The sequence below is a fragment of the Mirounga angustirostris genome, unplaced genomic scaffold, assembly GCF_029215605.1.
Source record: "Mirounga angustirostris isolate CCGP_5_RB_7025 unplaced genomic scaffold, mMirAng1.0.hap1 SCAF_2, whole genome shotgun sequence".
Lineage (NCBI taxonomy): Eukaryota > Metazoa > Chordata > Mammalia > Carnivora > Phocidae > Mirounga > Mirounga angustirostris.
In genome coordinates, this window is record NW_026991710.1 from 162,590,184 (window position 1) to 162,618,121 (window position 27,938).

A 27,938-nucleotide genomic window follows, 5' to 3' on the forward strand; every position below is an offset into this window, starting at 1 on the left:
TGGGCCCAACCTTGTCTGAGTCCAGTGCCAGACAAGACTTTTAGATTTCGATCAAGGCAGGAGGCCTGGTGACTAGAAGAACCCTGATGTCTGCGGCAGCAAACCTGGATCCGGGGCCTAGAGCCACGCCTGCCCCCACTAGGTGCTCAATAGACGTGTGTGGAAAAGCGTGTCAGTAGACGAATGGCTTTCATCCCAGCGCTGTCCCTCATCTATTTAGGGAAACTCATTTTGCTTATCTTGTCTCTGGTTCCTCATTGCAAATCTGGTGGAGCCCAATGGCCCTTGCCATTCTCAAATTCTGTTTTTCTGGGATGCTGCATCCAGTTCAGCACGGTTCTGCTTGTGGTGGGATCCTCCTGCTCTTGCATTCTCTGGGGAGGTAGCCACAGGTCGTATTTTCTGTGAGGAGCACTGAAGTCATGTTCCAGAGCCTCCTCAGCACTTGGCCTGGCCCCTGGTGAGGACAGGGCTACCTCCCTCATGCACAGATGCATGTGCAGGTGCAGAGCGGCCCCTGCAGTCGTGTTCACATCTCCTGGAGGCTTCCACAGCCCCGCCCCGGCAGGTCAAGCTCACCGCACTTCTGCCTGACCTGTTTGGGCAGTTTTCAGGAAGGTTTCACCCTTGAGAGGCACCTGGATTTTTCCCTCTTCATCTAAGGGAGCCTCCTGCCAGGTCTCACAGGACTTACCCACACCCTGGGGCTCATCTTTCTCTAACAGCCAGTACTGGGTCTCTTTCTTAATTTGTCTCAAGGCCCATACTCTTGGGACCCCCCCAGAATGCAGGGATATAGGTTAGCTAGTTGGCAGAGCAGGAAGGCCTTCCTTCTTTAGGCTGTATCTGACTCATAATTCAGGTGCCTCCTCCAAGAGGTTTTCCAGGATCTACCATTGGAGATCTACCAACAGCAAGCAACTTTCACCAAAGGAAGAGGAATGCAGTTCCTGGATATGCTGTGTTAAAGGAACTGTCCAGTTTTCCTCCTGGAACAGCCTACATACGGATCTTTGTGTATATATATCAAATGTTTACAAAAGTTAAATACTCTCCCAGAAGCTTAAATACTTAAGAACACAAAGCAGCCCTAGAAACTGAGGAAACAAGCATTAAAGATATGACAAGACTGTAGGTAGTTGACCACTGAGACAGTTGAGTACTATAAACTTAGAGGGGAGAGTGGTAATTTGATGTGTACCCTTACCCAATATGTAAGTTAATCTAGTTTGTTCTGTCCCTAAATTCCCCAAACCCTGGCTTGAACTGCTCTGCTACAGCAAAGGGCAGGGGGAGAGAGGAAGATGGGGGTCTGGGCTTGTCTGTCACCAGAACCACCAGGAAAAGGGGTGAGGGGAACACTGTGCCTAGTGTTTGAGATGACCTTAATTTGGAAGAACTTTTTAAACAAGTCTTAAAACATCCATTTCTAGGCTTCAATGTGTTGCCTCTAGAGGAAGAGAATTCAGGAAAGTGGATGCCGAGGGACCCTGCATTTGGCCCTGATGTAAAAGGCAATCCGCTTCCTTTCTCTTCGGTTACGCCCTCTACAAGGATGAGATGGTTCACGTTCTACCCGTGGCGCTCCCCAGTCTGAAACGGCCAAGCCGCTCTCAGCGCGCCCACAAGCCGTGAGAAAACTGCAGGCTGTAGCACTCAGCTCTGTCCCGTCTGCGCAGCAGCCCCGCTGCCCGACGGGGGCCCACACGCACGTGGTACCAGTAGCCTCTGCTTCCCCATCTCCCCAACCCCTGCAGAGAACCCCGCCGCGCCCAGCTCATCCACCATGACCAATGCTGGCCAGCGGGAGACACGCATGCTTCCTGCCGACCTCCCAGCATACACATGTGATGGCTGATGCAGGGAGCTGGACGTGAGGGCGCACAGAGGCAGGGTGGGGACAGGGCAGTGGCTGGCCTGGGAGGCACCATTAGCCAGTCATGGGTGTTGGAGAAGGCCCAGGGCTAACTTTGCCATCCATCTGTGGTTCCGGCATGGCTGCCAGGTCACTGCGCTCAGCTGAGTCTATCCGCAGAAGGATAATAGTACTGTGTTCCCTCCCGATCACTCAACCCAAGCACTTTTTATAACTGACCGGTATCTGGAGGAGCCCCATGCTCTCCTCTCTGCTGTCAGGAAGGGCCTCAGATAACTAACAAGTATTTTCTACTAAGAAAGGGGGCTGAGCTGGAAACACCAGAAAAAGAATTGGAACAACTTTACTTTCTCTCTTTTCCAGAACAGAGAGATTAATACACTGTCAAACATCTGGGTCAAACATCGAGGGGTAGATCCACAGTGGATACCTTCCTCTCATCTCAAACTCATCAGCATCAGCTCTGGAGCATAGCCCACAACAGGATGATGAGAAACTGGCTTCTGCAGGATCGCCTGGCCCCTCCCTCAACATGTCCCCTGTCTTCACTCAGAAATGCCGCTCACTGCTTGGGCAGGGGGACTCACTCACTAGGCCAGAGCAGCACTGCTCCACCATGTATAAAACAGGATGAAGGGGCAGTGAGGCCATGCAAAAGCAAGGACACATTGCAACACAAAACTCTGATTCGCCCCAAGGGGGTCTGGTGGTGGTTTGGGAATGCACCCAACACAGCCATGAGGCTGTAACCCAAAAATGCAGGCCACAGAGGTGCACAGGCAAAGACCCTGTTTTGTCCTCTGTGCATGGCCCCCCACCCCACAGTGACCATCCAGAAGATGATCATGGCTGGTGTGCCATGTGCCTCCTGCCTCTGCACCAGGGCCCCTCCTGGAATGTACTTTCTCCATCCAATCCAGGCTTCACAGCCCTAGTCAAGTGCCACCACCTCTTAGGTCTTGCTACAAACTGAAGTGGCCTCTTTGGGCTCCCAAGCACTTTGCCCAGTCCTCCCTCTGTCCTCCCGTGCCCGGTGCATTCTTGTGCCTTTGCCTGTACAGACTTGTACTGGATGACCTAGCAAGCTGTAAATCCTGGGTGGGCCGGGATTGCCCCCCCTTTTCTTAATCTGCAGAGATGATCTGGCACTTTGCAGTGGACGGCACACACAGGGATACAGTGGATGATCGATCAATAAGCATCGGATGAATCGAGGGGTAGATCCACAGGAAAAGCTGAGGTGTATCTCAGACCTTCACTGTTGGGGGGCACTGCCCAGGATTCCTCCTTCTTCCCTCAGGTGGGTACTGGGGAACCCCCCACATATCATCAGCAAGAGTCTCCAACCAATAGACTCCTAAGGACAGACATAAACCCATGCTTTTAGAAAGATGACAAATATGAAATAACAGAAAAAATGAGAGCTGAGAAAAAGGAGATACAATTTGGTTTGAAATACTTAATTTATCCATACAAAGAAATGGAACATTTAGTGGCACGCCTAAAGTAATGGCCTGGTAAGGAAAATAGGCCTTTTTCATGGCAGAATGAGGGCCCTCCTTTCGATACTATGCAATTTCCTACTACGACTCCAGAATATGTAGTTCCCAAAGGCCCCATGATTGCTCACTATTCTTCTTCAATTGTATTATTGACTGATGAAACTCTCAAGTTTCTCATTCAATTCCCTCTTATATATAATAAGGCTGGTGCACAGGGACTCCTCCAAGTTATAAACAATTATTGTGCTAGACATTATAATGACCTCAGAAAGCTACTGTTTCTACTGGAGATTTAATTTCTCTAATTGACTTGCATTTCCCAGAATTGCCGGATTGAAAATGATAAAAGATCTTATTGTCTACTGTGATTTATTCTCATACAGACTTCTTTATACCATTACAAGGAAATTCCCTTAATGTGGCACTTCCCACAATAACCTTTCATTTAAAAAAATACTTTAAAAATTTACATAAAAACCCACATTATAATTTAAAATTTTAAATCTAACAGCTCTAAATATTGAAATTGCTTATGAGTTCTACTTACTGAAAACACTTGAATATGGTCAAGAATTTAAAATTAAACATATTCTCAAGCAGCTTTTCATAGTAGGTACCTTAAATAATTTAGAATTTTCTAGATTCTGAGCTTATACAAGCCAGCTTATACAACTCTGTTTCAGCAAGTTTCTTTTGAAACAATAAACAAAATGGACAAAACTTTAGCTAGACTACCTAAGAGAGATTTAAGAGATGTTACTCAAATTAATAAAATCCTAAACAAAAGAGGAGACATTACAACTAATACCACAGAAATACAAAATCTCATGAGATTACTGTGAACAATTATACGCCAACAAATTAGATAACTTAGAAGAAATGGATAAATTCCTAGAAACATACAACTTCCCAAGACCGAATCATAAAGTAATAGAAAATCTGAACAGACCAATAATGAGCAAGGACATTGAATCCATAATCAAACATCTCCCACAAATAAAAAGCCTCAGGACCAGATGGCTTCATGAGTGAATTCTACCAAACATCTAAAGATGAATTAATACCAATCCTTCTCAAACTCTTCCAAACTATTGAAGAGGAAGGAATAGTTCTAAACTCATTTTACAAGACCAGCATTACTCTGATACCGAAGCCACATAAGAACACTACAAGAAAAGAAAATTACAGGCCAATCTCCTTGATGAACACAGATGCAAAAATCCTCAACGAAATATTGGCAAACCAAATTCAATACATTAAAAGGAGCATACACCATGAGCAAGTGGGATTCATCCCTGGGATGTAAGGATGATTCAACACCTGCAAATTAATAAACATGATACACCACATTAACAGAATGAAGGATGAAAACCATATGATCATTTCAAAAGATACAGAAAAAACATTTGACAAAATTCAACATCCTTTCATGATAAAAACCCTTAACAAATCAGGTATAGAAGGAATGTACTTCAACATAATTAAGGCCATATATGACAAAATCAGAAAGAAAGAAGTAAAATTATCTCTGTCTGTGGATGGCATGATCTTATATATAGAAAACCCTAAAGACTTCACCAAAAATCTGTTAGAACTAATAAATTAATTCAGTAAAAGTTTCAGAATACAAAATAACATATAAAATCAGTTGTGTTTCTATATACAATGAAAGAGAAATTAAGAAAGTAATCCCATTTACAGTAGCATCAAAAACAATAAAATAAAAAGTAGTGAATTACTGTTACATGCTACAGTGTGGATGAACCTTGAAATCATCACTGTAAGTTAAGAAGCCAGACACAAAAGGTCACATGTTATACGATTCCACTTATCTGAAATATCCAGAATAAAATAAATCCCCATTTTTTTCAAATGTTTTTTTCTGTGTGTATAGAGATGGTCATGCAGTTTTGTGTATTACATTGATTGATTCTTGTATGTTGTCAACCCTGCACTCCTAGGGTAAGTTTCACTTAGTCATGGTGTAAAATCCTTTTTATATGTTGCTGGATACAGTTTGCTAGTATTTTGTTGAGGATCTCTGCATCTGTATTTATAAGGGATATTGGTCTGTAGTTTTCTTTTCTTAGTCGTTACCTGGTTAAGGTATCAGGATAATACTGCCCTCACAGAATGAGTTGGGATGTATTCCCTCCTCTTCTAAATTTTGAAAGTTTGTGAAGCATTGGTATTAATTCGTCTTTAATGACTGGTAGAAATCAGCAGGGAAGCCATTTGAGCCTGGCCTTTTCTTTAGGGGGAGTTTTCTGATTACTATTTCAATCCATTTACTTGTTATAGGTCTAGTCAGATTTTCTAGTTCTTTTTGAAGAAATACTTAATTTCGACAGCATACAAAATTTGGTCCTCCATTCCCTCTCCCCTCCTTTGTGTTGTTATCATATTAAAATGATATCTTTATGCACTGTGTCTACCAATACAGATTTATGAACCTTGTTTTATGCAGTTATTTTTTCAGATAAGAGAAAAAGAGAGTTACAAACAAAAAATACATTTATACTGTATTTTATATTTCCCTATAAATAGGGAAATGGTTACTTTTACTTCATCTGTTGGTTTCTTCACAAGAATTTGAGTTTGTCTAGTGTCCTTTCATTTCAGCCTTATGGACTTCTTTTCATAATTCTTGTGGGGCAGGCATGCTAGTTATGACGTCTCTCAGTTCTTGTTTATCTGGGAATGTCTTAATTTCCCCTTCATTTCTGATGGATGGTTTTGCTGAATATAGAATTCTTGGTTTAGTGTTCTTCTTCCAGCACTTTGAATAAGCCATCCCACTTTCTGGCCTCCATTGTTTCTGATGAGAAATCAGCTACCGATCTTATTAAGAATCCCTTGGACCCAATGAGTGCTTTGCTCTTACCACTCACAAGATTCTTTCTCTCTTTGTCTTTGTCTTTCAACTATTTGATTATCATATGTTTACTGTGGATTTCTTTGAATTTTCCTGTTTGGAGTTTGTTGAGCTTTTTAGATGTGTAGATTCAGGTTTTTCATCAAATTTGGGAAGTTTGGGGCCATTATTTCTTCAAATAATTTTTTCTGCCCCTTTCTCTCCTCTCCTCTAGAACTCCCACTATGTCTACATTGACATGCTTGATGGTATCCTACAAGTCTCTGAGGTTTGTTCATTTTCTTCATTTTTCTTTATTTTTGTTTCTTACACCTCATCACATCAATTGACCTACCTTAAAGTTCACAGATTTTTTCCTCTGCCTGTTCAAACCAGATGTTCAGCACACCCTAGTGAATTTTTCATTTTAGTTTCTGTACTTTTCAACCCCAGAATTTCTATTTGGTTCTTTTCTTATAACTTCTGTTTCTATTTGGTAAGACATGGTTCTATTTGGCAAGACTTGGTTCTCATACTTTTCATTAGTTCTTTAAACATGGTTTCTTTTAGGGGCGCCTGGGTGGCTCAGTAATTGGGCATCTGCCTTCGGCTCAGGTCATGATCCCAGGATCCTGGAATCGAGCCCTGCATCGGGCTCCCTGCTCGGCAGGAAGCCTGCTTCTCCCTCTCCCACTCCCCCTGCTCGTGGTTCCCTCTCTTGCTGTGTCTCTGTCAAATAAATAAATAAAATCTTTAAAAATACCCAAACAAAAAAACCCATGGTTTCTTTTAATCTTCACATTTAATACAGCTGATTTAAAGTCTTCATCTAGTAAGTCCAATACCTGGGCTTCCTCAGGGACAATATTTTTTAAAGATTTTATTTACTTATTTGAGAGTGAGCTAGAGAGAGAGAGAGCACGAGTGGGGGGGGAGCAGAGAGAGAGGGAGAAGCAGACTCCCCGCTGAGCAGGAAGCTCAATGCAGGGCTCGATCCTGTGACTCAGGATCATGACTTAACCAATTCAGCCACCCAGGCGCCCCTGTCCAAGACAATTTCTAATGATTGATTTTTTTTTTCCTGTGCATGAGCCATACTTTCTGTTTCTTTGCATATCTCATAACTTTTTGTTTAAAACTTAACATTTTAAATAATATAATGTGGCAATCCTGGAAATGAGAATCAACCTCACCCCCCACCCCCAGGGTTTATTATTGGTGCTCTTTGTTGTTGTTGTTTGTTTAGTGACTTTCTTGAACTAATTCTGTAAAATCTATATTCTGTGTTGAGTATGACAACTTAGTGGTAAGCTAACGATTAGACAGAGATTTAAGTGTCTAGAACCAATAAGTCTCCAAATCTTTCCCAAGGGGTTTTGTGTACATGTTGGGGCCTGCCATCAACACTCAACCAGGCAGTTGACTGCTTACCTTAGCCTTTACTTGCTTCCTGCACAAAGCCTCAAGGTCAGCCAGAGGTGAAAAGTTAGGGCCTACTCACATCTTTCCTAAGTAATGAGCATAGCCCTAGATGTGAGCATGGTCTTCTAGATCCCCAGGAATGTATTTGAACTTTTCAAAAACCCAGTGGAGATCTCACTCCTCAGCCTCACCTTTTAAGCTAGTTTGTTGTTTGCCCCAACTCTTATCTACCACCTCAGGCGGCCACAAAGTTACAGACTTCCTATAATTGTTTTTTGGAGGAAAGGCTTTTTCCACTGGGAGAGCTCTGAGTCAGTTAAATAAAGACAACCTTCTGAGTGGAGTCTTCCAGAAAACCCCAGACAGATCAAATCATGACATTTTTCTGGGAATACTTTAAAGGAGCTCCTGGCCCACGGTGGCCCCTGGTGGCTGCCAGGTTGTGGTTCTTGCTGTGCTTGTGGGCTACTGGATTTCAAGGCTACTGAAGAGCTAAGGAGAAGGTGGGAATAAGCCAGGTTAAGGCTGCACAAAAATTCAGTCATTTTTCTTGGATAAAGATTTTCCAGGTTATTGCCAGCTTTATTTCCAGAGTTCTTAAAAAGTTGATTCTGACCATTTTTAGCCATTTTCTCATTGCTTTATTAAGAGTATTTGCAGAGGTCTTTATTTTACCATTTTTGCTGACATTACCTTTCTTTAACTGTTGAATTATATTCCATTATATAAATAATATCATTTAATTTTTTTCATCATATATTTTCCCAATATCTTTTTTTTTTTTTTTAATGAGAGACAAAGAGCATGAGAGGGAGGAGGGTCAGAGGGAGAAGCAGACTCCCTGCTCAGCAGGGAGCCTGATGTGGGACTCGATCCCGGGACTCCAGGATCATGACCTGAGCCGAAGGCAGTCGCTTAACCAACTGAGCCACCCAGGTGCCCCCCAATATCTTTATCTGGAAAAATTTCAAACCTTCAGAAATGTAAGAATAGTATAAGTTTCCACATATCTTTCACTTAGATTTACCAAGTGTTAATGTTCTGCCTGCCTGCCTGCCTACTTGCTTGCTTGGAACTCTTTGAGAGTTAGTTGCACACATCATGTCAGCTTTACCCTTAAAGAGAAGTATCTCCCAAGAACCAGGGCACTCTCCTATGTAACATTATAATAATATAATAATCACACTCTGGAAATTTAACATTATTACAATACTATAATCTATATGTTATGTTCAAATTCCCCAAAGAACAATTTAGAATACTGAATACAGGCACATCTCCACAAAGAGTGGAATCTCCATCAAGCAGAATCATATTTAGCCCCTCCTGCAAATGCCAGGTGGGATGGCCACAGGCCTGAGATGCTGCCTTAATCTGTGAGGTGCCTCCCAGGGTCCAAGATTTCTTACCTTCTTGGGAGGGATTTGCTGTGTTGCTTTTTTGATTTTAGCGAAGAGATAGTATCTAAAAATTGCTTAAGAAAAAAAGTAAAACAAAGCAACAATTTTGTTCTAATTTAAGAAATAAATTGAAATAAAACAAACCAGAATAAAACCTTCCTCCCCAATTTTCTTCTGGGATGTCCTGATAAAATCTTCCTGAGGGTACATGTCAAACAAATCCTTTCAGGGGCACCTGGGTGACTCAGTTGGTTAAGCATCTGCCTTTGGCTCAGGTCATGATCCCAGGGTCCTGGGGTTGAGCCCCATGGTGAGTCTGCTTCTCTCTTTCCCTCTGCCCCTCCCGCTGCTTGTGCTCTCTCTCTCTCTCAAATAAATAAATAAAATCTTAAAAAAAAAAATCCTTTCAAAGAGGCATGAAATGATGACACAAAAACCAACAAAGGCAGGTCCCCAATAAGACATACAGAAAAACCCCTCTCTTAGGTCACATACTTGCAATGACAGGGTAGTATCTCATCTCTAGTACTTTGATCTCAGAGGTAATACCTCTGAAAGATGCCTTTGTGTCCTTATGATTGGACAAAGATGAAGTTGCAATATAGTAAATGTTAACTCATGCCAATCTGCCTACCTGTTACAATTTTTTAAAATTTCCTAATACATAGCTCCAAGCAAATGTCTACTTAGGTCAGCATTTCTCACTGTGGGCTATGGACCACCCACATCACCGTCACATGCGGGACTCATTCTAAGTGTCAGTTACCAGGCTTCTACATCTCAGGCCTACTGACTCAGAATTTCTGGACCTGATTCCCAGGAATCTGCATTTTAAAAAGCACCCCAGGGGGTGCCTGGGTGGCTCAGTCGGTTAAGCATCTGCCTTCGGCTCAGGTCATGATCCCAGGGTCCTGGGATCAAGTCCCACATCGGGCTCCCTGCTCAGCGGGGAGTCTGCTTCTCACCCTCCTTCCCGCTTGTGCTCTCTCTCGCTCTCTCTGTCTCTCTCAAATAAAAAAATATATTTTTTAAAAAAAGCACCCCAGGTTATTCCCAAGCACATTTATATTTGAGAATCACCAAGTGAGGCTTTAATTTGAGATTAACTGCAGCTTAGTATGGAAAACTATGGAATAAGAATCAGATACCAAGAACTGATTTGTACTTTTATCCATGGCAGTGGTTTCTAAATATTTTGACTGCCACCCATACAAAGGAATATATTATACATCATGACATAGTAGACACAAACACACACTCAAGTTTTACAAAACAGTATTTACCCTTACTACTTGTGATGCACTCTGATATCTTCTAGCCTATTCTATTTCAATGTTTTTAAAAACACTGGACATAACCCACTAAAGCTATTACACAACCCTCTAATGAATCACAAATTATAGTTTCCAAAACACTAATATACAGCCATCAACTGAAATGTAAAGCTCAACTGAGTAAACGTAAATCTAGAGACAGAGAGAGGAAAACACTGCACATGAGCCAAACTAGATTTTAAAAAGCTATTCTTAACATATATACATTTAGCTGCATTTCGAACAGGTTAATCACAATGCTGGTACCCTAATGAAATAAATATCACTTAGGCTGATTTCAAATCTTACTACTTTCAACTGACAATTATGAGTTTCAGAAGGGAGTACACTGAAGAGGAAATGTGCCATGTTAAGACCTGGAGTATCTCAAGGTCACAGCTGAGGTTCAGATTTTGGCTTGCCCCTGTGCTAGGGACAGCAGCCTGAGCAACAAAGTCTCCAAGCCTCAGTTCCTTCATCTATGAATGGGGCTAATAATAGCATCTATCTCATAAGGTTGCTGTGAATAATAAATAAGATAATTCATGTAAATAAGAATAGTTATTATTATTATTCAAAGATAAGATGCATTTGAACAAAAGTTTTACTACCTTAAAAGAATGATAAAAATGACATTTAAATAGGGCTTATTATATAAGTGTTCATATGGATTACTAGGAGCATAAATATACTGTGTATGTGGAATTATCCTCCTCTTTTTTTTAAGATTTTATTTATTTTAGAGAGAGAGAGACAGACAGCATGAGTGGGAAGGCCAGAAGGGACGGAGAAAGAGAATCTTAAGCAGACTCCACGCTGAGCACGGAGCCCAGTGTGGGGCTCAATCCCAGGACCCTGAGATCATGACCTGAGCCAAAACCAAGAGTTGGATGCTTAACTGACTGCACCACCCAGGTGCCCTTCTCTTCAGGAACAAACACTGGACGTTTTCTGAGTAAGACCCTAAGTTGGAGATATAAAGAGCCACGTGATATGGTACTACCTGCTTACTAAGCGGCTTATAAATCGGCTTATAAATCCCGAAATCGGCAGTGCTGATCATATAGTCAAATCATATGCCGAGTGCCAAGCAGAAGGGATGCCAGCAGGGAGTACAGTCTGAGTTCAGAGAGAGGACTGGAGGTCAGGTGGGGGTGTGGGGACGAAAGGGTGGCGGTCTGAGTATGTAGAAAGGAGGAGGACAAGAGATCACCAAGTAGAAGATGATACTGGGAGGGAGGACGAAGGGGCAAACCACGCCCCCCAGTGTGGTCAGGGACAGGAAATCATCAAGGCAAGAGCCTAGGGCAGTAGGTGATTAGGAAGACTGATCTGGAAGGTGGAGCGGCAGTGCTGCTGTTTTCGGTCAGCCCAGGCTTGGCTGCAGAGGGTGGGGCATTCCTACAGGAGGTGGTCTGATTAGAGCAACACCAGGGAGGGCAGAGGACACCCCCAAGGCATCAGAGACCTTAGCGCTGTAGATATCCCCAGTTAGCAGAATGAGAGCGTTGACACAGAAAACTGGGGTTCCAATTCATTTCACCAGAGTTTCTGTAGCACTGCGTTAAAGCATCGAACGGCTCAGTCTCTGACACAAAGTTCTTGGTTATGGGTAGATTGATCTCTGGAAATTTTCCAAAATTTTAAGTAAACCATTCTTACCACTGAAATGATTCTACTTTTCTTGTTCAGATTCTATTCATTCTTTGCTCACCAAGCAAACTTCTGCTTGAGAATTCAGCTCGCCAGGTAATTTGATACAGAGAAGAATGCCTTGATAGTAAGAGTCCTTAAGCCTTCCAGTCAGTTAAATGGATATTTCTCATAACAACATTGAAACTGGCCTTCCACTTATCCATCAGACTCATGTCAAGTTGGTTATATGTATCCATCAGCAAATGTCCTTTAAAGTGCTCAGAAGGTGCCAGACCCAATAGGACTAAATTTCTCAGTCCTGACTACACTTCAGAGTCACCTGGATAACTACTCAAAAACACCTCAGAATGGGGCAGCTGGCTGTAATCGAGGCCTCTCATGCCTGAGCCCCTGGGGCAGACTACCACTTTCTCAGACAATGACTCTCAATCCTGGCTGCATGTTAGAATCATCTGGGAAAGTTAAAAAAGAGATCCATGCCCACGAATGGATACTTACAGAGATGATGAAACCTATCCACCAGGCAGAGGACATGAACTCTAATAATTCCTGGGCCTCATTCCTAAGCAGAGACGAAAAGGATACTGCAATGCATTGGAGTTGAGAGGTTTCTATTTCACTTACATTTAAGATATTCAATTATTCTATTCTCTTTGATCTCCCTTCGACAGGGGCCTAGCTTTTAAGCTGTTACTAGTTTTAAACTCTGAATTCCGTATTGCTTTAGAACAGAGGTCAGCAAACCTTTTCTGTAAAGGACCAGACGGTAGAGAATTCGGGCTTTGCAAGTCATACACTTTCTTTCTTTTTTTTTTTTTTTTTTTAAGATTTTATTTATTTGACAGAGAGAGACACAGTGAGAGAGGGAACACAAGCAGGGGGAGTGGGAGAGAGAGAAGCAGGTGTCCCACGGAGCAGGGAGCCCGATGCGGGGCTTGATCCCAGGACCCTGGGATTATGACCTGAGCCGAAGGCAGACGCTTAACGACTGAGCCACCCAGGCGCCCCAGTCATACAGTTTCTGTCACAACTACACAACTCTGCTGCAGCACAAAAGCAGATATAAATAATATGTAAAGAAATGAGGATGTCAAGGGCGGAGCAAGATGGCGGAGGAGTAGGAGACCTGGATTTCATCTCCTCTCAGGAATTCAGCTGGACAGGGATCAAACCATTCTGAACACCTACAAACTCAACAGGAGATCGAAGAAAAGAATAGCAACAACTCTCTCATCAGAAAAGCAACCACTTTCTGGAAGGTAGGACGTGAGGAGAAGTGAATCTGAGGCGATATTCGGGAGGATAGACGGTGGGGGAGGGGCCTCTATCGGCCACTTCTGGCAAGTGATAGAACCACGGAGCACAAAATCGGAACTTTTAAAAGTCTGCTCTGCTGAGGGATGTCACTCTGGTGGCTAAGCTGGGGGTGGAACCCTCCGGGACAGTGTGGTCTCAGGACCCTTGGGGTCACAGAAAGACCGGGGGTGCCTGAGTGTGGCAGAGCTCCCAGGTAACGGAGCAGGGAAGCGGGCTGCAGAGGTAGAGCCCAGGCGCGGGCTCTCAGCTCGGGGTTGCCATAAACCGTGATCCACGGCACAGTCGGGCCACTACTCCTCCAGCAGGGACCCAACAGGTGGCAGATCTGGGGAGACTCATCTTCCTCCCCCGGGAGGAGCGGAGCAGGAGCGCACTGCAGGGATCTGCTGGGTTTGGAGACTCCACCCGGGGTCAGGTGCCAGAGATAGAAATGCACGGTCACAGGCCAGGTGAGCACAGAGTGCGGCCAGAGACCAGGGAGACAGGAGTGACTGACAGCTTTTCTCTGGGGGCTCACTGAAGAGCGGGGCCCTGAGTTCTCGGCTCCTCCGGGGTGGAGATTGGGAGGCCGCCATTTTCACTCTCCGACTCCAAAGCTGTACGGAAAGCTCGCAGGGAACAAAAGCTCCGGAGAGCAACCCAGGCAGATTACTTAGGCCAGACCGGGCAAGGGCGGGGCAATTCCGCCTCCGGCAAAGACATATGGAAACCAGGGCAACAGGCCCCTCCCCCAGAAGATCAGCGAGAACAGCCAGCGAAGACCAAGTTTAACGATCAATGAGAGCGGCAGAACTCCAGCACTAGGGGAATACTGCACATAGAATTCATGGCTTTTTTACCATGATTCTTTAGTCTTTCAAAGTTAATTTTTTTTTTAACTGTGTTTTTTTTTTCTTTTTTTTAATTTTTCTTTTTCCCTTTTTCAACCAACATCTTATCAATCCCTTTTTTAAAAAACATTTTTATTTTTCATGTTTAGAGTCATATTCTATCCCTTCATAGTAGTTACCCGTATTTTTGGCATATATATATATAAGTTGTTCTCTCTTTAAAATTTTGAGATAGTTTCTTCTAACAGATCAAAATATACCCTATATATCTAGTATATGGTTTTTTCTACTCCCCTGCCTGATCACATTCTCTCCCTTTTTTTTCTTTTTTCTTTTTTTAAATCCTCTTCTTTCTTTTTTCAAACAACTTCTTATCAATTCCTTTTATAAAATTTTTTATAATTTCCATCTTTACAGTCATATTCCATCCCTTCATCATATCAACCCTTATTTTTGTACATATATAAGTTTTTCTTTCTTTAAAATTTTGGGAGGCACTTTCTTCTAACAGACCAAAATACACCCCAAATCTAGTGTGTGGCACTGATCTATATACCAGCCTGATCATATTTGATCACATTCTGGGTTTTGTTTTGTTTGTTTTTGTTTGTTTATATCTTTATCTTTTTCTTTGTCTTTTTTTTTTTTTTTCTTTTTTCTCTCTTTCCCTTTCTTTTCCCATTGCTTCAGGTCTTTTCTGATTTGTTTAGAGTATATTTTCTGGGGATGTTGTTACTCTGCTAGCATTTTGTTCTCTCATTAATCTATTCTCCTCTGCACAAAATGACAAGACAGAAAAAATCACCTCAACAAAAAGAACAAGAGGTAGTACCAACTGCCAGGGACCTACTCAATACGGACATTAGTACAAAGTCAGATCTAGAGTTCAGAATCATCACTTTAAAGATACTAGCTGGGCTTGAAAAAAATATGGAAGTTATTAGAGAAACCCTTTCTGGAGAAGTAAAAGAACTAAAATCTAAACAAGTAAAAATCAAAAAGGCTATTAATGAGGTGCAATCAAATATGGGGGCGCTAACTGCTAGGATAAATGAGGCAGAAGAGAGAATCAGTGATATAGAAGACCAAATGATGGAAAATAAAGAAGCTGAGAAAAAGAGAGATAAACAACTACTGGATCACGAGAGCAGAATTAAAGAGATAAGCGATACCATAAGACGAAACAACATTAGAATAATTGGGATCCTGGGCACCTGGGTGGCTCAGTTGGTTAAGCGACTGCCTTCAGCTCAGGTCATGATCCTGGAGTCCCGGGATCGAGTCCCACATCGGGCTCCCTGCTCAGCAGGGGGTCTGCTTCCCCCTCTGCCCTCTTCCCTCTCATGCTCTCTGTCTCTCATTCTCTCTCTCTCAAATAAATAAATGAAAATAATAATAAAAAAAAGAATAACTGGGATCCCAGAAGAAGAAGAAAGAGAGAGAGGGGCAGAAGGTATAATGGAGCAAATTATAGCAGAGAATTTCCCTAATTTGGGGAAGGAAACAGGCATCAAAATCCAGGAAGCACAGAGAACCCCTCTCAAAATCAATAAAAATAGGTCAACACCCTGACATCTAATAGTAAAACTTACGAGTCTCATAGACAAAGAGAAAATCCTGAAAGCAGCTCGGGAGAAGAGATATGTAACCTACAATGGTAGAAACATTAGATTGGCAACAGACCTATCCACAGAGCCCTGACAGGCCAGAAAGGACGGGCAGGATATATTCAGAGGACTAAATGAGAAAAATATGCAGCCAAGAATATTCTATCCAGCTAGGCTGTCATTGAAAATTGAAGGAGAGATAAAAAGCTTCCAGGACAAACAAAAACTAAAGGAATTTGCAAACACAAAACCAGCCCTACAAGAAATCTTGAAAGGGGTCCTCTAGGCAAAGAGAGACCCTAAAAGCAATATAGACCAGAAAGGAACACAGACAATATACGGTAACAGTCACCTTACAGGCAATAAAATGGCACTAAATTCCTATCTTTCAATAGTTGCCCTGAATGTAAATGGGCTAAATGCCCCAATCAAAAGACACAGGCTATCAGACTGGATTAAAAAACAAGACCCATCGATATGCTCTCTGCAAGAGACTCATTTGAGAACCAAAGACACCCCCAGATTGAAAGTGAGGGGGTGGAAAACCATTTACCATGCTAATGGACACCAAAAGAAAGCTGGGGTGGCAATCCTTCTATCAGACAAATTAGATTTTAAACCAAAGACTGTAATAAGAGATGAGGAAGGACATTATATCCTACTTAAAGGGTCTATGCAACAAGAAGATCTAACAATTGTAAATATCTATGCCCCTAACATGGGAGCAGCCAATTATATAAGGCAATTAATAACAAAAGCAAAAAAACACATCGACAACAATACAATAATAGTGGGGGACTTTAAAAACCCCCTCACTGAAATGGACAGATTGTCTAAGCAAAAGATCAACAAGGAAATAGACTTTAAATGACACACTGGACCAAATGGACTTCACAGACATATTCAGAACATTCCATCCCAAAGCAACAGAATACACATTCTTCTCTAGTCCCCATGGAACATTCTCCAGAATAGATCACATTCTAGGTCATAAATCAGGTCTCAACCGGTACCAAAAGATTGGGATCATTCCCTGCCTATTTTCAGACCACAATGCTTTGAAACTAGAACTCAATCACAAGAGGAAAGTCGGAAAGAACTCAAATACATGGAGGCTAAAGAGCATCCTACTGAAGAATGAATGGGTCAACCAGGAAATTAAAGAAGAATTAAAAAAATACATGGAAACCAATGAAAATGAAAACACAACTATTCAAGATCTTTGGGATGCAGCAAAGGCAGTCCTAAGAGGAAAGTATATAGCAATACAAGCCTTTCTCAAGAAACAAGAAAGGTCTCAAGTACACAACCTAACCCTACACCTAAAGGAGCTGGAGAAAGAACAGCAAATAAAGCCTAAACCCAGCAGGAGAAGAGAAATAATAAAGATCAGAGCAGAAATCAATGAAATAGAAACTAAAAGAACAGTAGAACAGGTCAAAAAAACTAGGAGCGGGTTCTTTGAAAGAATTAACAAGATTGATAAACCCCTGGCCAGACTTATCAAAAAGAAAAGAGAAAGGACCCAAATCAACAAAACCATGAATGAAAGAGGAGAGATCACAACCAACACCAAAGAAATACAAACAATTATAAGAACATATTATGAGCAACTCTATGCCAGCAAATTAGATAACCTGGAAGAAATGGATGCATTCCTAGAGATGTATCAACTACCAAAACTGAACCAGGAAGAAATAGAAAACCTGAACAGACCTATAACCACTAAGGAAATTGAAGCAGTCATCAAAAATCTCCCAACAAACAAAAGCCCAGGGCCAATGGCTTCCCAGGGGAATTCTACCAAACATTTCAAGAAGAATTAATACCTATTCTTCTGAAACTGTTCCAAAAAATAGAAATGGAAGGAAAACTTCCAAACTCATTTTATGAGGCCAGCATTACCTTGATCCCAAAACCAGACAAAGACCCCAGCAAAAAGGAGAATTACAGACCAATATCCCTGATGAACACGGATGCAAAAATTCTCACCAAAATACTAGCCAATAGGATCCAACAGTACATTAAAAGGATTATTCACCACAACCAAGTGGGATTTATCCCTGGGCTGCAAGGTTGGTTCAACATCCGCAAATCAATCAATGTGATACAATACATTAACAAAAGAAAGAACAAGAATCATATGATCCTCTCAATAGATGCAGAAAAAGCTTTTGACAAAGTACAGCATCCTTTCTTGATCAAAACTCTTCAGAGTATAGGCATAGAGGGTACATACCTCAATATCATAAAAGCCATCTATGAAAAACCTACAGCGAATATCATTCTCAATGGGGAAAAACTGAGAGCTTTCCCCCTAAGGTCAGGAACGTGGCAGGGATGTCCACTATCACCACTGCTATTCAACATAGTATTGGAAGTCCTAGCCACAGCAATCAGACAACAAAAAGAAATCAAAGGCATCCAAATCGGCAAAGAAGAAGTCAAACTCTCACTCTTTGCAGATGATATGATACTTTATGTGGAAAACCCCAAAGACTCCACCCCAAAACTGCTAGAACTCATTCAGGAATTCAGTCAAGTGGCAGGATATAAAATCAATGCACAGAAATCAGTGGCATTCCTATACACCAACAACAAGACAGAAGAAAGTGAAATTAAGGAGTCGATCCCATTTACAATTGCACCCAAAACCATAAGATACCTAGGAATAAATCTAATCAAAGAGGCAAAGGATCTGTACTCAGAAAACTATAAAATACTCATGAAAGAAATTGAGGAAGACACAAAGAAATGGAAAAACGTTCCATGCTCATGGATTGGAAGAACCAATATTGTGAAGATGTCAATGCTACCTAGAGCAATCTACACATTCAATGCAATCCCCATCAAAATACCATCTACCTTTTTCAAAGAAATGGAACAAATCATCCTAAAATTTGTATGGAACCAGAAAAGACCCCACATAGCCAGAGGAATGTTGAAAAAGAAAAGCAAAGTCGGCGGCATCACAATTCCGGACTTCCAGCTCTATTACAAAGCTGTCATCATCAAGACAGTATCGTACTGGCACAAAACCAGACACATAGATCAATGGAACAGAATAGAGAGCCCAGAAATGGACCCTCAACTCTATGGTCAACTCATCTTTGACAAAGCAGGAAAGAATGTCCAATGGAAAAAAGACAGTCTCTTCAACAAATGGTGTTGGGAAAATTGGATAGCCACATGCAGAAGAATGAAACTGGACCATTTCCTTACACCACACACAAAAATAGACTCCAAATGGTTGAAAGACCTCAATGTGAGACAGGAAGTCCATCAAAATCCTAAAGGAGAACACAGGCAGCAACCTCTTTGACCTCAGCCACAGCAACTTCTTCCTAGAAACATCGCCCAAGGCAAGGGAAGCAAGGGCAAAAATGAACTATTGGGACTTCATCAACATAAAAAGCTTTTGCAAAGCAAAGGAAACAGTAAACAAAGCCAAAAGACAACCGACAGAATGGGAGAAGATATTTGCAAATGACCTATCAGATAAAGGGCTAGTATCCAAAATCTATAAAGAACTCATCAAACTCAACACCCAAAGAACAAAGAATCCAATCAAGAAATGGGCAGAAGACTGAACAGACATTTTTCCAAAGAAGACATCCAAATGGCCAACAGACACATGAAAAAGTGCTCAACATCACTCAGCATCAGAGAAATCCAAATCAAAACCTCAATGAGATACCACCTCACACCAGTCAGAATGGCTACAATTAACAAGTCAGGAAACAACAGATGTTGGCGGGGATGCGGAGAAAGGGGAACCCTCCTACAGTGTTGGTGGGAATGCAAGCTGGTGCAGCCACTCTGGAAAACAGTATGGACGTTCCTCAAAAAGTTGAAAATAGAGCTACCATATGATCCAGCAATTGCACTACTGGGTATTTACCCCAAAGATACAAAAGTAGGGATCCGAAAGGGTACATGCACCCCGATGTTTATAGCAGCAATGTCCACAATAGCCAAACTGTGGAAAGAGCCATGATGTCCATCGACAGATGAATGGATAAAGAAGAGGTGGTATATATATACAATGGAATATTATGCAGCCATCAAAAGGAATGAGATCTTGCCATTTGCAACGACGTGGATGGAACTGGAGGGTATTATGTTGAGCGATATAAGTCAAACAGAGAAAGACATGTATCATATGACCTCACTGATACGAGGAATTCTTAATCTCAGGAAACAAACTGAGGGTTGCTGGAGTGGGGGGTGGGGTGGGAGGGATGGGGTGACTGGGTGATAGACACTGGGGAGGGTATGTGCTCTGGTAAGCGCTGTGAATTGTGCAAGACTGTTGAATCTCAGATCTGTACCTCTGAAACAAATAATGCAATATATGTTAAGAAAAAAAAAAAGAAGAAGAAGAAGAAGGTAGCAGGAGGGGAAAAATGAAGGGGGGGAAATCGGAGGGGTAGACAAACCATGAGAGACGATGGACTCTGAAAAACAAACTGTGGTGGGTGGGACGATGGGTTAGCCTGGTGATGGGTATTGAGGAGGGCACATTCTGCATGGAGCACTGGGTGTTATGCACAAACAATGATTCATGGAACACTACATCTAAAACTAATGATGTAAGGTATGGGGATTAACATGAGAATAAAAAAAAAGAAATGAGGATGCCTGCATTTCAATACAACTTTTCCTTTTTTTACAGAAATAATATCAGTGGACTGCTTTAGAACATTTGAGTAATTGTAATAAGCATTCTGATCTTGTGCCCATTAATACCAACTTAGTAACAAAGTGTGAACATAAATACAAAAGGAGCAATCAATCTTGTAATCTTATCCTTTGACTATCATCCTATTATCATTTACCAGAAACTCAAAACAGGGGGCCCTGTTTATATTTAGACCATATGGACCTTTTGAGGCTATTTCTGCCACTGAGTACTACTGACCCCCCTCCAAGCTTCACTAAGGAGAAATTACCCACCTGATTATTCAAGCGAAGCCCTGCAAACCTCCCTGGAAAACCAGAGCATGGTGTGGGGGCACCATTCCGGCTTCCTCACTAGTAGAAGATGCCCCAGGTATTTATTAAAGTAATACTTGTTTATTTATTTGGGGAGGGAAGAAAACCCATCTGCGCTGCTTTCATTTATTCCCCCATACAACTGATCAATGAAGTATACACATACAACCCTCAGTCTAAGGTTTTTGGTTAAATCATTTCTGTCCAACTGAATAGGTTTCATGCAGGATCCTGTCCTAGCCATCACTTCTGGCTTCTCCCTAATCTTTCAAAATGCATAATGAATCAAAGTCAAAAGGGTAAGACCATTTGCTAAGTGGAGGAAACCCCAGGACGGACATCACTTAGCTGGAGCTCACTGCGCAGCTGTGCGGCCCTTAATTCCTACTCCGTGATGCCAAGTCCCCAAATCGGCAGTGCTGACTGCACCCTCTCATGCAGAAGCCCAAAGAGGCCTGTGGCCAACCCCCCCCCACCCCCCCACCCCCCGCCGCCGATCCTTGCAGCTCAGGGCACTTCATCTCAACTGCCAAAGCCAACACCCTGTGCAGTGAGGACTGGTGTCAGGAGGGGTGGTCTCCCAGGGAAGAGGGTGCACAATTCCCCCTAGCACAGCCAGCAACCAGTCCATCTCCCAGTTGACCCAGAGTGTTAAGGAAAATAAAACCGAAGCAGAAGTTCCAGCCTCAGATATAGACTCCTGAGGTCAGATACTATGACTCCTTATTACGTCTCCTTGTCGTACTTACTTGGAAGTATTTTCAAGTATTCCTTTGACCTCATTCATTTCTTCCTTCCCAAAGTAAACAACGGTGAGATGAATTCTCCCATCCTGTTGGATGCACATCTCCCTAGAAAACAAAACACACGTGTGTCTGGTCATTTTCACTGTAACAGGCAAGGTCCAAACATACACCTATTTTGTAAAGAGCAAAAGGTTCTTTTCTTTTTCTTTCTTTCTTTTTTTTTTTTTAGAGAGAGAGAAAGAGAGAGCATTGAGCGGGAGGGAGGAGCAGAAGGTGAGGGAGAAGCAGACTCCCTGCCCTGCAGGGAGCCCGACGCAGGGCTCCATTCCAGGACCCCAATATCATGACCTGAGCTGAACACTTAACCAACTGAGCTGCCCAGGCGCCCCAGTGCAAAAGATTTTTGAAGTAAACTGAGTGAACTGCCAAAAAAAGCAGAGATGGGACACCAGGACATTTCTGGTTGGCCATCACAATTACCTGTGTTTGTATTTATCTTCCCAAGAAAATAATGAAATGTAAAAGAGCAGATCTAGTGAATGAAAACTCAGATGCATGAGGCCACAGGTCCAATCTACCACAGGCTTAGCCCCTGGGGCCACCTAGTGTCATGCAAAGGGCACTGGGTCCATCCCCCTCTTTGCCAGAAAGAGTCTATAAAGGACAGAAGACATAAATTCCATTTTACGGATAAGAAAGCTAAAGTCCAGAGATGGTGGGACTAGAATCCTTATCTCTGACTTTTCCTGTGTGTGCCAAACACAAATAGTCTTAAAGACTGAATGAACAGGGGGGCCTGAGTGGCTCAGTCGTTGGGTGTCTGCCTTCGGCTCAGGTCATAATCCCAGGGTCCTGGGATCGAGCCCCGCATCGGGCTCCCTGCTCTGCGGGAGGCCTGCTTCTCCCTTTCACACTCCCCCTGCTTGTGTTCCCTCTCTCGCTGTGTCTCTCTCTGTCAAATAAATAAATAAAATCTTAAAAAAAAAAAAAAAAAGACTGAATGAACAAAGGCAAAAAGACCTTCTTTCATGTAGAGCTCCAAAAACCCTTCTTAACACCCGAAGGGAATGACAAGGCAGAAGCACAGTTAGGGTATCTCACCCTTCCCACAATCACCTTCACTGCTTCCCCATTTCTCCTCTCCATGACCGATTATCCCAGGCGCCTGGCACCTCACACTCTAAGGCCCCAACAGCCCTCTAGGGGTCAGGCCTCCGGCTCTGGACTGGTCCAGACCCACTTTCTCCACCAAAGCTGATTTATTTGTCCATGTCCTGTGCTCTAAATGGTAACACCTAAGCTAATCTGGTAAGATACTCTGCTGAGGGTTTGCCACACATACACGTGTAATATGTGCGTAAATTCTGTATAGCTATGTGTATACGAACATATGTGTGTATGTGTGTGAATACATGTGCATATACATATGTGCTTATGTGTACACATGTGTATACATATGTGTGCGTGTGCACAGTTTAAACAGTTTTCTGGAAGCAAGTTAATGAAAGGTTCTACTGGTGGGATGATATTTTGTGATATTTTGACATTTTGCATGTCCTTCCTTTTTTATTCCTTTTGTCTCTCTATTCGCTACTTTCCTTAACCTCCCAAACAACACATCACAGCTTTCCAGAAGTCCCTGAGCTCTAACTGCAGAGGCCAATTTATTCAATGCTTTTTATAATGCCATCAAAAAGGAGTGACTGCCTAGCTGGGGTTGCTGGGAGAAATCCAAAAATGTAGGAGATACAGTTGCTGTGCTCAGAAACTTGGGAAATAAAATGAGCTCAAATAAAATCATGACACCTTGTGGCACAGATAACAAGTACACAGAATTCAGAAAGCACCGCAAATCCTATCAGCTGGACTGGTCAAGGCCTGAAGGATGGATAGGGGAGAGGAAGAGAGGAGGAAGAAGAGAATTCCAGATGGAAGAACTATCAGGGAAGATGATACTGACCCGAGGCTAGAGGCATGCAAGGCTCATCCTGGTCACAGGCTTGGTTCCGAGAATCTGTTTCTTTCCCATGGAAGAAAGTTAAGAGCTGCCTCTGAAACCCAGTCTGATGGCAGAGCTCTCAGACACAGACAAGAGACCAGGAACAAGAAGCGCAGCATGTGACAACGTGCTTCAAACCGAGAGCTCCCTCACAGACCCAGGCCCCGCAGATGGAATCTAGGGACAACAAAATTCTCTGTCCGTAAAAGAGCTCTTTTGCAAACCTGCCAGACAAAGCTTCAACTTCCTTTGCCAGGGTAGGATAAAAGCGCACACAGCGCCAAGCACCCAAAAAATGGTGCTTTAAAATTGCATGTGTACCTGGAAAAAATGTATCCCAGAATCAGGAGAGGGTTACCCGCTGAGCCTGGATAAAAAGCATTCTTGTTTTTCTAGTAACATCTTTGATGGCATTTTAAAATCCATTTGAAGCACTTTCTGCTTTCAAGGACTAAAACAGAGATCCCTTGGACCTTCACTCTTCATTCACCAGCTGAGGCTTCCCAAAAAGGCAAAGCAGACTGGGTTCTGCAGTGCTCCTCCATGGCTCCACTCCTCGTACTCATTTCTTCCTTCCTTCCTTCAACAAACAAAAACCACGCAAGCAACATCCTATATGCCAGATGCTCTACCCGGGACCTCAACAGTCTTGCCCTTGAGAAGTTCTCGATCTACCATCATAACTAAAACTACTTATGATGCAATAAACAAACACTCCATGAGGGAATGAGCAGAACTATGGAAACACCATCATCAATCTGTCAGAACGATCTTGTAATTTTTATATTTTTCCAAACAAGTCTTAGTAGACTCCATCCCCTAGAACAATGTGTGCGGGAGAAGAGTGTGTATGTGGGTGACTACATACATGGAGATGTCTGTGTTTTGGTGTGATTATTTGTGCCTGGATCCTTCGAGCTAACTGAGGTGCCCCGAGAGCACCTCTCTGTAACAGCCATGGTACGGCTGTAGCAAAGTGCATGGAATGAATCTCAGGGCACCTCAACTTCCTAAGTATCCTTCAGGAAAGCTCTTCATTTCACATGGATGCTTTGTATTATATGAGCTCCACAATCCTACGTGGTCTTTCTTCTATCTCAATCTAGAAACCTCAAAATTGTTTCTTCTTCATGAAGACCTTGTCTTTTTTTTCTTCTTTTTCAGTTGACATATAATTAACATACACTGTTGTATTAATTTCAAGTACACAATATATAGTGATTCAACAATTCTGTACAATACTCAGTGTTCATCATAAGTGTACTTTTTTAAAAAAGATTTTATTTATTTGAGAGAGACAGACAGTGAGAGAAAGAGAGAAAGCGTGAGCACGAGTGGGGTTAGGGGCAGAGGGAGAAGCAGGCTCCCCACTGAGCAGGGAGCCTGATTCGGGGCTCAATCTTGGGACTCTGGGATCATGACCTGAGCCAAAGGCAGACACTTAACCGACTGAGCTACCCAGGTGCCCCGATAAGTGTACTCTTAATCCCCTTCACCTATTTCCCCCATCTCCCTCAACCTCCCCTCTGGCAACCACCAGTTTGTTCTCTGTATTTAAGAGTCCGCTGGGGTTCTTTTGCTTGTCTCATTTTTCTTTATTTGTTCATTTGTTTTGTTTCTTCCACATATGAGTGAAATCATATGGTATTTGTCTTTCTCTGACTTATTTCACTCAGCATTATAATCTCCAGGTCCATCCATGTTGTTGCAAATGGCAAGATCTCATTCTTTTTTAATGGCTGAGTGATATTCCATTGTATATATACCACATCTTCTTTATCCACTCATCTATGGATGGACATTTGGTTGCTTCCATGATTTGACTATCATAAATAATGCTGCAATAAACATAAGGGTGCATATATCTTTTCGAATTATTGCTTTCATTTTCTTTGGGTAAATACCCAGAAGTGGAATTACTGGGTCATATAGTTAATTCTATTTTTAACTTTTGGAGGAACCTCCATACTGTTTCCACAGTGGCTGCACCAATTTGCATTCCACCAACAGTGCACGAGGACTCCTTTTCTCCACACCCTCACCAGTACTTGTTGTTTCTTGTGTTTTTTATTCTAGCCATTCTGACAGGTGTAAGGTGATTACCTCATTGTGCTTTTGATTTGCATTTCCCTAATGATGAGTGATGCTGAGCATCTTTTCATGTGTCTGTTGGCCATCTGGATGTCTTCTTTGGAAAAAATGTCTATTCAGATCCTCTGCCCATTTTTTTGGTCAGATTATTATTATTATTATTATTATTATTATTTTTGGTGTTGAGTTGTATAAGTTCCTTACATATTTTGGATATTAACCCCTTATCAAATATGTCTTTGGCAAATATCTTCTAATAAATGAATTCAGTAAAGTCACAGGATACAAAGTTAATATATGGAAATCTGTTGTGTTTTATACACTAATATTATGAAGTAGCAGAAAGAGAAATTAACAATCCCATTTACAATTGTGTCAAAAATAATTAAATACCTAGGAATAAACTTAATCAAGATGGTGAAAGAACTGTATTCCCAAGACTATAAGACATTGATGAAATAAACTGAAGATGACACAAACAAATGGAGCTATTCTGTGCTTATAGATTGGAAGAAACGGTATTCTTAAAATGTCCATATTACCCAAAGCAATCTATATATTTATTGCAATCCCTATCAAAACACCAGCAGCATTTTCCACAGCACTAGAACAAATAATATTAAAATACGTATGGAACCATAAATAGCCAAAGCAATCTTGAGAAAGAAGAACAAAGCTGGAGGTGTAACAATACCAGATTTCAAGATATACTACAAAGCTGTAGTAATCAGAACTATACGGTCCTGGCACAAAAACAGACATATAGATCAATGAAACATAATTCAGGCCAGAAATAAACCCATGACTAATCTTCAACAAAGTAGGAAAGAATATCCAATGGAAAAAAAGACAGTCTCTTCAACAAATGGTGTTGGGACAACCGGACAGCCACACGCAGAAGAATGAAACTGGACCACTTTCTTAAACCATGTATGAAAATAAACTCAAAATGGATGAAAAGACCTAAATGTGAGACCTGAAACCATAAAACTCCTAGAAGAAAACATAGGCGATAATTTCTTTGACATTGGCCGTAGAAACATTTTTCTAGATATGTCTCCTGAGGCAAGGGAAACAAAAGCAAAATTAAACTACTGGGACTACACCAAAATAAAAAACTTTTGTACAGCAAAGGAAACCATCAACAAAACAAAAGGCAGCCCACAAAGACCTTGTCTTTTCAAGACTTTTTTTTCTGGAAAACAACAGTTCCTTCTCCCTGAGGATATTGTGCCACAGAGTACAGGGACTAATTAAGATATACTTTCAGTCAGAAAACATGTTTCACAGTCACTTTTACAGCTGTATTTTTATTTCTCAAGAAGGCACATCACGGTCTTTGAGTTCTGTTACTCATCTGAACGACTGCACTGTGGAAAGAACTACTTGACCATCATTTACACTCTCAGTACAGAGATAAGGAAAGGAGTTCCAGTGACCTGCCCAAGCTATGGAGGCAGCCAGGCACGCAATCCAGCTTTCCTAAGGACCAGCCTGGTATTTGTATACCTCAGGTTACCTGAGCAGGATGAAGGATGTACTTTTGAAATCTCACAGCTTTGGTCTTACCTATCTAGGACTCTGCCACAAAGTGGAATGGGTTTGTGTGGCTAGGAGGAAGATGGAAGAAGTCTCAACCAAACTCCAAATGTAAACTGGCCATGGGGAAGGACTGTTCACTTGTGTTCCTGATGGGACCAGTCAGATATGACTGTGCAATCTGGTGGAATAGGGGACAGGGGAACCCAAGGCCTATTTGGAGGAAGTGCTGTACTCCTAGGGAGAAAACGCATCCTAAAGTAGGGTTTCTCAACTTCACACCATCGACATTTTGGACCAGAGAATTCCCTGTTGTGGAAAGAGCTGTCCTGTGCATAGCAGGAGGTCTAGCAGCATCTCTGGCCTCTACCTACTGGACATCAGTAGCACCCCCAACCCCCAGCTCAGTTGTGACAACCAAAAAAGTCTCCAGATTTTACCGAATGTGCCAGGGTAGAGGGTGCAAAATAGCCCCCCTGGTCAGAACCACTATCTTAAGGAAGAATCAGGTTCAGCAGAATACTGGAGTTATCAGAGGGGTGCATGTCTGTGAAAACAGAGTACGTCCCCAGGGTTTGTCCTGCTCTCCAGCTGGTTCCTGTGGACTCACGGGTAAGCCCTAGAGAGAGATGGAGCTGCAGGAAATGCTGAAAGGCTCTCTTTACAGAAAATACGATTATGAGGGGGTGTCGGGAGCTCCAGCCAGGACTTTTAGGGAATTAGTGTGGCAGTGTTGGCACAGTGGTGGCTGCACCAGCAGCCTCCGTGGCATTAGCAAGTGCCAACAACTT

General features: G+C 42.2%; 1 protein-coding gene across 5 annotated transcripts in view; it reads right to left on the reverse strand.

Moving 5' to 3' along the window:
• The window catches only part of CSGALNACT1 (chondroitin sulfate N-acetylgalactosaminyltransferase 1), a 343,648-nt gene that overhangs the window by 15,252 nt on the left and 300,458 nt on the right, over positions 1-27,938 (reverse strand). For all 5 annotated transcript variants that reach the window (XM_045879960.3, XM_054508640.2, XM_045879958.3 and 2 more), the window contains one exon: positions 21,522-21,623. In XM_045879960.3, coding sequence (XP_045735916.1) covers positions 21,522-21,623 — 102 coding nt within the window. The remainder of the gene's footprint in view (positions 1-21,521; positions 21,624-27,938) is intronic.